The 13,467-nt window shown below is 39.0% G+C and overlaps 1 protein-coding gene across 1 annotated transcript in view; it reads left to right on the plus strand.

Annotated features, from left to right (window-relative positions):
• Positions 1–13,467, plus strand: part of mok (MOK protein kinase) — a 94,665-nt gene that overhangs the window by 35,447 nt on the left and 45,751 nt on the right. The window contains exons 4-7 of the mRNA XM_080202492.1: positions 775–845; positions 1,082–1,160; positions 1,510–1,558; positions 8,569–8,747. Coding sequence (XP_080058618.1) covers positions 775–845; positions 1,082–1,160; positions 1,510–1,558; positions 8,569–8,747 — 378 coding nt within the window. The remainder of the gene's footprint in view (positions 1–774; positions 846–1,081; positions 1,161–1,509; positions 1,559–8,568; positions 8,748–13,467) is intronic.

Here is a 13,467-nt window from a genome sequence, read left to right on the forward strand (position 1 = left end):
ACATAAATATTAGCAAGGGCTCACCAGGATTGCACCAATAGTGCTCTGATGGGATGGCCTGCACCCTTAATATTTACTTTTTTTTCAGCCAAGTACCCAGAGCATTGCTGTTTTTTATGCTTCCTTTCTCGTTTTAACAATTCATACACTGTTGTGTATTTATCTTTATTTCTTTATCTGTTATTGTTTGCCTTTTGTCTACCTGCTAATTTCAAATTTGCCATTTAACCCTCTCTTGTTCTTCATTCAAGAATTTCACTGATTACTCTATTTCTTTACTCTTCCCCATATCAATAGTCCATTCCTTTTTAAATTCTGTTCATCTATATTTCAGTCCTGAGAAAGGGTCTTGAGATGAGAAACATCAACTGCCTTTTGTCTTTCAACAGATGGTGCCCAAACTGCTGATCATTTCCAGCTCTTATCATATTTGTTCTCTTTCCCTCTAGTGATACCTATAGTCTTCCTTCTGGATACCTGGATATATTTGTAAAACATTTTATTTTTAACTGTGCACCAGTTTCTCCATCAAATTACTGCTGTTGTGAGAATTGATATTCAATGAAGGTCTGTGAACCTTTAAACACTCAATCACAATCTAACATAAATTGCACTTAAAACTTATACAAAATTAAAATTAAAACCTAAATGGAACATTTGAGGAAAAACACATTTTAAAATTAGGTCCATAACATTTAATAAAAATGTTAACGTTCTCTAAGTAGATACAACTAACTAACTGGTTTTGTTTCTCCTTGGGTTGCTTCTTTCCAGTGATAAGAGGTCTGGATCTCTTGCTCTAATATGTGAACTAATGGACATGAATATCTATGAGCTTATACGAGGTCAGTATTATTATGTTGACAGACTTTTAATAAATTGTTAATTGCTTACATTTTGTTCCAGTTATTTTCTGTTCCACAATTGTTTCTAAATGATTCTTGGGATGTGGACATCACTGACAATGCTAGAATTTATTGCCCATCATTGTCTATGACTGTAGCCAACAGACTGCAGGTATAGTTATTGAATAAGAGTACAGTTGGATTTAGTGAGATTTACAAAACACTCTTATTTACAGGGCGGAGGAACCCATTACCTGAAGGTAAAATAAAGAGTTACATGTATCAACTATGTAAGTCCCTTGATTACATGCACAGGTAAGGAAAGTATCAGCAGTGAGAATAGGCATCATAAATATTTTTCAGAGGATATTAAGTTGAGTTAATTTACAATTAATTTATTATGTATAATTTATATAATTTGGATTATTTTAGCTGATTGTAGTGCGTGTAATTTATTCAAAGTTGCAGATGCAAGTAAAAAAGGATCTCCATTAATAACAGAAAATTATTGCATATTCAGGAGTTTTATTTGATACTTGCAGGAAAAAGAAGCATAAAAAAAAACTTGTCACCAATGACACAGTGATAAAATTGGTTAGAAAATTTATTAAGACAGTCATGGCTCAGCTTATTTGTTTACACTTGCTTCTTATATTCGCCACAGAAATGGCATTTTTCACCGCGATGTAAAGCCTGAAAATATTTTAATTAAGGTAATTATTCTTCTGTAGTCATTCAGCAATCAGTAGTTTGAAGTAATAGGGGGATGCTATCTTACACCTGCACCTGTATGTTTAACCACTCCCAGCTGTTGTCAGAAAAAAGTGCTTGGCTATAGACTGAGAAGTGGGAAGTTCCCATTGAATTGAATGGATTCATTTCTGAAATTAAAGTAGAGTAGAGGAAATTTGCTCCGTATCTAAGTGTACACAACCAAGAATTGCTTGTTACTAACATGAGATGACCAAAATGCAAAGTGTTCCATTTGACATCTTGTCATCTTCATAAGCACAAACAACAAAACCGCAAAATGCCATTGAAAGATTGAAAGATATGCATGCAAAATGTAAAGAAAAGATTCAAGATTCACAATCTTTGACTAATTTGGCTTTGCATAAAATTGTAGGAAGGATGGAGGCTTAATATGCTTTAATACATTACAAGTTGAGACCTGAAGATCAAAAGTTGCAAAGCTATTTTGTTTCACCCCTGCTGTAAATTGATGGGAGGGCAAAATGAACAATTGGGTGCAGGTGATGGATGAAAAGCTATACTAAAACTTTTTAAGTGCAGGGATTGTAGGCTTGCATTGGTAATTCTGTGATGCCTATTGGTATTGGAGCCTCTATTCACCCCAAAAATGACAGTGGCATAAGAAATGGTGTGTCTGGGGTCAGTGAGCTCACACTCTTGGTGTGACCAAGTTCATAAGATATTAAATGAAGCCAAGAGTATCATGTCAACCAGGGCAGAAAGTACCGAAGCGTCCAAGAAGGGTGGAATTCTCTCAAGCCCCTTCAGCTGCTTCAGTGGTGGGGGGCAAGGTTGGGGGGGTGGGGTGCAGAAGGCCCAGAAATTGATTTCAAGCTGACATGAATTTGCACTGGGATTTTGCTGGTATCTGCCTCGGTGGGTCAGAAAACCCGCCAGAGACCAGCATGAGCTTTTTTTGCCTCCTGTTAATTGGATACAGATGAAGGCCTGACCCCTCATTCCAGATTCACCACAATGCCAGTGGGAGAAAACACCTGCATGAAACATGTTTGCAGCAACTTAGTGTGCCAATGTTGGGACTCAACAATGCCTGGGGCTGCCTCCAGAGTTTAGGATGGAGCCAGTTCACAACCCTGGATGCTGGAACATCACAGCAGTTGGTCGGGGGAGCATTTTCAGATGGGCCATCTAGATTTGGTGCCCTAGAGAAGGTCAATCTTCCAGCTTCAGAAAGTTCCTTCAGATCCACCTTAATTCTCAGGAGATCCATCTTCTGGTCTCAAGAGTGCTTTTGAGATCTGTGTTCATTTTCAGGCAGTCAGTCCATCTTCTCTATAGTGGATTAGTGAGATGTTGAGCACCTTTTCAATATGGCACCTGGACACAAGACGGACTATGCATCATCAAGGCCTACCCCACCACTGTGGGTTATGCACATCTAGGTGTATAACTAATGAGGTTAGGGCTGGAAGATTTGGCGCGTTTACTGTCTGCTTCCACAGAGGGAAACATTCCACATTCCTGCCCTGTCACAGCACTTGGTCTCAAAATGGAAGAATTCCACCCATCATTTTAAAAAAATGTTTTGTAAATGTGGCAGTTCTGTTTCAGTGGGCCCCATGGCACCATTTCTAATTTATTTCCAGCTTCTTTATAACGGCGGACAATCTAGATGCAGGTGTCTGTCATTGCAATGTAGAGTACAGAGCTTCTCTAATTGGAAAGTCCATGGCAATGAACAGTAGAGATTTATAATGGATTAATCTCTTTCCCATTGCCAGGATGTTCCCTTCTGCAGACTCCCATGGCCCTTGTGTTTTTGTTCCATAAGGTGACACAATAAATATAAATACTATTATATATGTCCTGTATTTTTAAAAACTCTGTAGTTTTATTCACAAAATACTCCACATACGTTACCCTGTTTTCTGTAGATTTCATTCCCTTCTTTAACAGTTTGGTTAGCCAATAGGGCGTGTATAGAGCTCTAGCAGCGTATTAGTACCACAATAAATGTAGTGCATCATCATTAATTTATTTGCTGTTTATGGCACTGCGCTAAACAGAAATTGGCTGCAATGTTTGCCTATGTAGCAATACCAACTGCACATCAGAAAGTAAATTTAGTGCCAGTGAAACAATTTGATCTGTCTTGAGAAAAATTGCTGTATAAATTTTTTCAATCATTCTATTAAGAGGTTATTCAGTGATCTGGATACCAGAGACTCTATGTTGGGCCCTCTACCCTTGTTAGTAATTATTTCAGACATTTAGAGATACAAGTACAGTATGTATCTTCCATACTAGCATTCCAGGTTGAGCTTTTGGAATTGCTGACCCCCAGATTGGTTGAGCTTATTATTTATACAGTGGAAGCTTCCAAATGGAATGCATCAAGAGCTGGGAGCTCCCTTCTTGGTATTTGGAATTTTTAGTGCTGCTGCAGCCATGTAAAAGGAAGATTACACTTAAAGACCATTGTGAAGGACAGAGAAATTCTGGTTCCTAAAACTGAGGATACCAAGAAAGGACAATTCACTGTGATGTTTAATGAAAATAATTGTAGAAGTGAGGAAAAAGAGTCTCCGATTAAATGATAATGCATTCAACCTCCCCATTTGATGGAAAGTGAAGAGTAAATTTTGCTGGATGAGAAGAGGAACATAGCATACATGCCAGGAGATGAATGTCAGGATTATGAGTGTATCTCTGCTAAGTTTCAAAATTTCAGCAGAGATTCCATCTGTTCCAGAGACCTTGTTAATTTTCAGCTTTCAAATGGCTTTTTCAAACTTTTTATAGACAGGGGTACGGCTGAGACCAAGTTGGATGGAGCATTGAGGACATTCAAGTTGAAGATGGTCTTGGTTAAGAAGTTCTCTCCTTCGAGCACTGATTGCCTCCCTGTCTTTGATGAATTTCTGTCTGTGCTTAGCTGTCAGTAGAGTGGGGCCTTGAATGCTTGGGCCATTGATCATTTTGACATGTCATTGAATTGTTTGATTTCCAAGCTCTTTCCACTCATCACTGAGACAAGTTTATTTTTGTTTCAAAGTCCACCCTACAAAAGCTTTGTTCCTTTCCTGGAAGGCCTGTTCAGAAAATGTTATACTTGTTGCCTTATTCCTTCAGTTGGCCAACCCCTTGCATGTTATGTCACCCTTAGGGTGGCAATGTCAAGGCACTGGAGTTCCTCAGCTTTGGAGCGGCACAATGGCACGTGTGTGTGGAGTCTGCACGTTCTTCCTGTGTCTGTGTGAGTTTCCTCCAGGTGCTCCGGTTTCCTTCCACAGTCTGAAGGATATGCTGGCTATGTGCATTGGCCATGTTAAATTCTCCCCGTGTACCTGTCAAGTGCCGGAGTTTGGCAACTAGGGGATTTTCACAGTAACTTCATTGCAGTGTGACAATAATAAAACTTTGATGGTGCGGCACTGAGGATTGGAATTGACCATGAGTCCTGACATTTCATTTTGCCACACGGCCTCAGCAGAGCAAGGTCTTGACCTGATGGCAAGGATTTTGCAAGATGACTTGAAGACTGATTCTGTGCATGGTGATATGCAGATGCATATATAATGTATGGCCAGGAAGAGACTGAAGCTGAAAAAGCAGTTGTGCCAGTAGCCAAACACAGGTTCAGTAAGAGACTGAAGTCTTTCAATTATTGCAGTGGTGAGAGAAGGACAATAGACTGAGGCAAGATACTTTAAACGTTTCAGGGGATCAGGAAAACTTAGGTCTTACAGATAGCCAGTGTAACTCAAAGCCGAAAACGTGACCTTGAAATCTTCCTGCACCAACTTTCTTCTCCTTGTTTTCCATTGCAACACTGTAGAACTTTAGCAACCTTAAGCCAAAGTCACTTCAAACTCAATCATGGACTTCAGTATGCAAATGATGCTTGTGTATGTACTCACTCAGAAACTGAGTTCTGGGCATTGTCGATGATGATTCCTCCTAAGCATGTGAGAAAATGGACCTTTCGTTAAATGCCCTTGGAAAACTAAGATCCACTTCTAACCAGTTCCACAGCATAACACCTCCACATGTTGATTAAAATCAGTGGCCAGATCCTGGAAAATTGGATCATCATCCTGGATCTTGGGACCCTCCTCATGACGAAGGCAGACATAGGTGACAATCATTGCATTTAATGTGCCAGCTCAGCCTTTGGCCAACTGAGGTAAAGAGTATTTGAGGATCAGAAGCTCCAATCCGAAACTAAGGTTATGGTTTACCAAGTAGCAGTGATGTCTGTGCCATATGATTCAAAGACTTGGAGAACCTACAGCAGACACTCAAAGTACTGGAGAAGTACCATCAGCGGTGCCTTTACAAAATCCTCCAAATCTAGTCGCAAAAGAGGCAATCTAACAGCAATGTCCTCTTCCAAGCCAACTTGCCAGCATCAAGGAACTAATCATTCAAAACCAGCCCTGCTGGGTAGAACATGTAATTCCTATGCCTGACAGACACCTGAGGCAACTGCTCTACTCAGAACTCTATTATGGCAGGAGACTCCCAGGAGGACAGTAGAAATGTTTTGGGGATGTCTTCAAAGGATCCCTGAAGTCAAACATACCTGCTGACTCATGAAAGCCCCTGGTTTGTGACTGACCTAAATGGAGAAGGCATGTAGTGACAAAATTGAGGCATCAGTGAGAATATGCAAACCTCCAATCTACCTACTCAACCTTACAGGCACCACATGCCCAGAGGAATGCTTGAGAGAGAAACTGGGGACAATATTATTTCCTGCATCCTCTATTCTGCTATGAGAATATGTACATATGAAAATATTAAGTACAGCAAACTATTAAGTAACATAACCCAAAGGTACCATGTAGATGACCCAAATATGCATATTTACTGCTGGTTCTTGCCAAGCCCTCAGACAATCTTGCATCTTTCATTACTTACATGCATGCCCATACTCCAGAAACAACATAGAATTGAAACAATTGGCAGACTGATATCTTAGAAAGATTTCATGTACAAATTATTATGCATCATGCAGGTAGGTTTTGTTGCAATCAGTTACTGGCTCAAAAGATGAACTTCTGGTTTGTTGCATTTCTCACAGTACGTGCTTATTCAATTTATGGCATCTCATGACCACTTCTTTGCTTGCAAAAGCAAATGTGCTTAATTCAGTAAACAGGCCTGAATTTGAGGAAGGATCAGAAACTTCAAGCACCGAAGTTTCTTCAAGTACCTTATCTATGAGAGCTTAAAGGAAGTATGGACGGTGAAGAGAGAGATCTGATCATATCTGATGCTATCTATGCCCGATAGGCATGAATTGCTTGAATGCACAGAATATGTTTTTAAAAATGGATGTGTTAAAATAAATTTCCATGAAGTAGTCCCTGCAATTTTCTTTCATTGGATTAAATGGAGAATTATATTTTTCATCAAGTTGCTGTGACTTGGAATGTGCTGAAAGGACATTGGGAGCAGGTTCAATAATAATTTTCAAAAGGGGAAATGAATATAAATTTGAAAAAGAAAGATTTGTGGAGCACTGTGGATGAAGCAGGTGGGAGTTGAGTTGATTGGAAATCTCTTTTGAAGAGCTGACACAGGCACAATGGACTGAATGGTTCCTTTCTGCGCTGATTGATCCCACAACTACCTTGCCTATTCCCTGTGATAAAGCACTCAAATACTTTCACTTCTTGTCATTGACTCTCCAAACAGAGCAAATGGTCCTTCTCTACTCCCTCTGAACAAAGCCTTTTTATATATTTTTTTAAAAGCTGTATCTTAGCTCACCTCTCAGCCTTCGCTATGCAAAGATATTTTGGCCTTGGAGGGAGTGCAGAGGAGGTTTACTAGGCTGATACCGGAGTTGAGGGGGTTGAGCTATGAGGAGAGGCTGAATAAACTAGGCTTGTACTCGTTGGAGTTTGGAAGAATGAGGGGAGATCTCATTGAGACGTATAAGATGATGAATGGGATGGATAGGATAGAGGTGGAGAGACTCTTCCCGCTCAAAAAAGACAGTAGGACTAGGGGGCACAGCCTCAAGATAAAGGGGGGGCGGTTTAGAACGGAGTTGAGGAGGAACTTCTTCACTCAAAGGGTGGTGAATCTCTGGAATTCTCTGCCCGTTGAAGTGGTGGAGGCTGCTTCGCTAAATATTTTTAAGACGCGGGTTGATGGGTTTTTGATAAGAGAGGGGATTAAGGGTTATGGGGAGAGGGCGGGAAGGTGGAACTGAGCCACGACAGATCAGCCATGATCTTATTGAATGGCGGGGCAGGCTCGAAGGGCTAGATGGCCTACTCCTGCTCCTATTTCTTATGTTCTTATGTTCTTAGTTCACTGAACTGTCTCTTTATCAGTGTAATTTCTAATCCTTAAAGTTGCCCTTGTTACATTTCTCTTTATTTAATTCTAATCATCAGTCATCTGATTCTTTTCATCTTGTGTGTGAACTGTTGTTTGAGTACTAAGGATTGTTTGCTGTCTAGAAATCAAGCTTATCTATTTATCGTTGGTCATATTTGAGGAATCATGAATAAAAATTATACATGGAAATTATTATCTTATTCTGACACAAATAACCATTCTAAGCGATTATTGAGGGCTGTATAGAGATTTGAGATTTACATGAAAATAAAATTTTAAGATTGAATTCAAATGGTAACAAACGATTATGGCTTTATTTTGTTTAGTGAGTTTGATTACGAATAGGGAAACTTATTTGAAAGATAAGCTGACTGTGTCTTGGATTAAAATGCCATAACTTAATGATCTATGTTAAATTAATGACCTGTATTTATTAATTATAACTTCTGTTAGTTTAGCTTACTTCTTTCAGCTCATCCCTGTGATGTTGCCGATTTGAAATCTGAACAATAATATTCAAAATTGGAAACTGAAATGAACAAATTAAGTGGATACTCTTCTCAGTAACTGATTATTAGAACAGTTTATTAATATAGAAAGATAATATGGATAATTACAATTTTTAAAAAATATGCTGGGTTTACCGTTGCAGCAAAACTTACTGAAGTTGGCAGATTTTGGTTCCTGTAGGAGTGTCTTCTCAAAGCAGCCATATACAGAATATATTTCCACTCGATGGTATCGAGCCCCCGAGTGCCTTCTTACAGATGGGTACTACAGTTTCAAAATGGACATCTGGAGCATGGGTTGTGTATTTTATGAAATAACAAGGTGAAGTTCAAACTCTACTGTTGTAGAAACATTATTTGCTGTCATTGAAAAATGTCCATCTCTTTGAACTATTTATCCGACAGCTCAAAATTGTACATTTAGTTAATCCAAGTAATAGCTTAGGGGATCCCTAATTATGAATTTTAATTCCTGGTTTTAACAATTTTCAAGTTTGCAAACCTATTTAACCTGTTATTAACATTCCCTCAAAAATCATAAACCACAGTGCCACCTTCAGGTCAGTGCAACATGTAGACATGCTTGTTTAGTGGCTATGAAAGTTATTTAGCTTTTGGGAAATGCAATTCAAACAAAGGACAAAAATAGTACAGCACAGGAACAGACACTTTGGCCCACCAAGCCTGCACTGACACACAAAACTTTTCTAAAGTGAAGATCGTTAGCCTCTACTTGGCCCATATCCCTCTATTCCCTCCCTATTCATGTAACTGTCAAAATGCTTCTTAAACATTCCCATTGTATCTGCTTCTACCACATTCTCTGGCAGCACATTCCCAGGCATTTACTAGCCTCTGTGTCACTTGCCTTCCCCCTTTTAGGGAGAGGAGGCTCCGACTATCCATTCTATCCAAGCCTTTCATAATTTTGTAAACTTCTATCAGGTTGCCCCTCAGTCTCTGACGTTCAGGTGCAAATAAACCAAGTTTGTCCAATCCTCCTCATAGCTATATACCCTCCAAACCAGGCAATATCCTGGCAAACCTTTTCTGTACCCTTTCCAAAACTTCCACATCCTTCTGGTAGTATGGCGACCAGAACTGTATGCAATATTCCAAATGTGGTCTAACCAAAGTTCTATACAGCTGCAACATGATTTGCCAATTTTTATACTCTGTGCCCTGACTGATGAAGACAAGCATTCCTTATGCCTTCTTGTTCACCTTATCCATTTGTGTTACCACTTTCAGGGAACTATAGATCTATATGCCAGGAACCCTCTGTATTTAATGGTTCTAAGGCTTTGCTTACTATATACTTCCCTCCTGCATTATACCTTCCAAAATGCATCACCTTGTATTTGTTCAGATTAAATTCCATCTGCCATTTTTCCACCCAAGTCTCCAACCTACCATTATTTTGCTGTGTCTTCTGGCAATCCTCTTCACTATCTGTAGCTTCCTCAATCTTTGTATCATTCGCAAACTTATTAACAGACCACCTACATTCTCCTCGAAATGATTTATATGTGGCCTCCTTCAGCAGCCTCCTCCAGCCTGTAAACCATTCCCTCCCAAACTTGTACTGTGCTGTACTGTTCTATATGTTAAACTGCATGTTCATCTGACCTTTTGTGCATCCCCTACCCTTCTTTGACCCACCATTCATAGTCATGTCTTCAGTTGGGCTCCATGCACTGAAATTCTCTCTCTAAACCTCTCCATTTCTTAACTTCCATGTCTTCCTTTTAAGACCCTCCTTGACTTATTGCAATTTTTAAGAATGGTCATCATATTAGTCTGTTTCAAAACTGCTGGTACTTTCTGTATGTGGAGATGCCGGCATTGGACTGGGGTAAGCGCAGTAAGAAGTCTCACAACACCAGGTTAAAGCCCAACACGTTTATTTGGTAGCAAAAGCCACTAGCTTTCAGACTGAAGGGTCAGAGGCCCGAAAGCTAGTGGCTTTTGCTACCAAATAAACCTGATGGACTTTAACTTGGTGTTGTGAGACTTCTTATGGTACTTTCTGCATCCAGTGACTAGATAATGATTGTCAACACCTCATAAATTTCCTCCTTAGTATCTCTTAGCACTCCTTGATAAATATGTTCCATCCAAGGGAATTAATTGGTTTTCAGATCTTTTAAGCCTAATTTAGGACTTTTATCTTTTTTATATAAAGATCATTCATTTTGCCCTGCGCTGTCACTGTTTGAAAGAGGTGCCCTTGTGAATACTTGGAGAAAGTAATTATTCAGAATGTTAAATTTCCTCAGTTTCAGGTTCATTTGTTCAAATACTGTAAATATTTTTAACTGTTATGACTTGTCTCTGCAGCAATTCTTCTTTCTAGGTTTCTCTTGCCTCCTTTGATTACTGTTAACATATTGCTACATAGAATCATTGATTAATATAGCACAGAAGGAGGCCATCTGGCCTATGTTAACTCTCTGAAAGAACTACCTAATTCCTCCAACTTCTTCACTATTTCCCCATACCACTGCAAATTTTCATCTTGAAGAAATTATACAATTCCCTTTTGAAAGTTATTATTGAATCTTGCACAAAATTTCAGACAGTACATTCCAGATCACGATAACTCTGTAGGAAAAATTATTTTCCTTCTTACCTCTTGTTCGTTTGCCAATTACCTTTAAATCTGTGTCCTCTGTTTACTGACTTTTCTACAACTGGGAACAATTTCTCCTTACTTAATCCATCAAAATGTTTCAAGATTTGATCATCTCTATCAAATCTTCCTTTGGCATCTGCTCTAAGGAGAACAACCCCAGTTTCTCTAGCCTTCCATATGTTCCTCATAACAAATTTCTTCCCTTTTGTTGCAAAATTTGTAGATATTATTTTTCCTCTGTGTTCCTCTTTTAATTTATTGAATTTATTAGTTTATCTGCTTAGGATCTTGCTTGTTTAGTTTGTGCTTGCTTGTCTAGTTGTATTATTATCTTGCATGTTCAGCATTATGCTTTTAAAGATGTTCTCCATGCCTTCCATTGGAATGATCTTGAATGACACCCTGCAATCCACTTACTCCAGTTGTTTATTCATTTTTTGGAAGTTAACTCTTTTTAAAAGTAATATTAGGTTAGAAGTTAGGCTGTTTGCTGATGATTGCACGTTATTCTGTTCCATTCACAACTCCTCAGAAAATGAAGCAGTCAATGTTCAATTGCAGCAAGACCTAGAAACAACCAAAGTTGAATTGAAAACCGGCAAGTAGTCTTCACACTGTACAAGTACCAGGCAATAATCATCTCAACAAGACAGTCTGATCACTTTCCCTAGACATCCATTGTTGAATCCCACACCATTAACTTTCAGAAACCTAATTAGATCAGCTGTGTACAAACTGTGACTGCCACGGCAGACCAGAAGTTGGATATTCTATGCTGAGTGAATCAACGCCTTCCTAACAACTACAAGGTAGAAGACAGGAGTGTGTGTGAATATTCTCCACTTGCCTGATTGAGTGCAGTTCCTTGGCCCTCAGGGAAGCTTGACACCATCTAAGTCAAAGCATTCCTTCTTGATTGGTTCCCTATCACCTTTAAATGTTCACTTCCTTCACCACCAGCACATTGTGGCTGCAGTGTTAACCATCCAAAATGCCCTACAGCAACTTACCAAGGCTGCTGCTACAGCAGCTTACAAATCCACTCAGTGTAACTCCTACATCTAGCTTGCTAGTGGCAGTGGAAGTCTGGAAACATGACCTCCTGCAATTTGCCCTCCAAGTTAACACTGTCCCTTAGTGTTACGACTTCTATTTTTTGTAGTTGTTCAGGCCATTTATGAATATCAGGTCAGTATGAGCATTGCCTCTTGTAGCTGTTTTATGGTACTGAGTCTTATATTAGATGTGCATCATGCTAACCACCTTTGGCCCTCAATAATTTGGGTTCTCCCAATTTATAGTTGGTGATAAATTACACTGAAAGGCAGTGCTTATTTTTAAGAAGGCAAAATTTCTGATTCAACGTTTATGAGTAATATGTCACCAATCTATTTAGATCTGTATTTAGGTGCGATCAATAAAAATACATTGTATTTTAAATTTATATGAATGAGATTTTAAATAATATTTTCCTGAACATGTATATCCATATATATCTGAATGCAATAAACATATAACTTGATGCCATGATCTCCTATTTCCATAAATCCTGTTCAGCTATTTTATTCCACTTTTTCCTGACTCAACAGGAGAAAATTGCACAGCCTAGAAATTCTATTTCAAGATTGTATTGAATGTGGATGTGTGCCAGAGAACTGAAGAGTGGCCAATGCAGCACCCATTATTTAAAAAGACGATGGAACTAATCTGGGTCCTTACAGGCTGGTTAGCTTAGCTTCTGCGATTGGGGAAATTTCAGAGATTTTAGTGAAATATGTCCACCTGTTGAGAAGAGAATGGGAAACTGAACTAAAACTGGTTAGACAAGGGAAAACTGAGCAGAATTAGGGACGGTTTTTATTGTGGTTGGAAGAGGGTGTCCCAGAGGGTGTTCTCTTAATCAAGCTAATCAGTGATTTGGTGTAGATCTAGAGACAGTGGTGTCAAAATTTGCAGATTACTACAAAACAGGTATAGTTCATTATTTTAAAAATAACAAAGTTACAAAGTGATATTCATAGAGTGATTACAGCACAGAAGGAAGCTATTGTGTTGTGCTGGCTCTATGTATGAGCAATGACCCAGTCCCACTCCCCTGCCTTTTCCCTAGAGCCCTGCATTTTTTTGTCTTTTTACAACTATCTAATTGTTTTTGAAAACCATAATTGAATTTGCCTCCACCTCCCTCTCAGACATTGCATTCCAGATTCCTGCCATTTGCCACTCAACTATAATCCATGCCCTCTTGGGTCTTCAACCAACAGGAACAGTTTCTCCCCACCTTTTCTGTACAGACTTGTCATGATTTTGAACATCTTTCAAATTTCCTGTTCCCCAAGGAAAACAGTCCTTGCCTCTAATCTATTCACACAACTGAAGTTCCTCCTCCCTGGAACCATTCAGGTAA

Source organism: Carcharhinus amblyrhynchos, chromosome 14 (assembly GCF_965287045.1).
Source record: "Carcharhinus amblyrhynchos chromosome 14, sCarAmb.v2.hapA, whole genome shotgun sequence".
Classification (NCBI taxonomy): domain Eukaryota; kingdom Metazoa; phylum Chordata; class Chondrichthyes; order Carcharhiniformes; family Carcharhinidae; genus Carcharhinus; species Carcharhinus amblyrhynchos.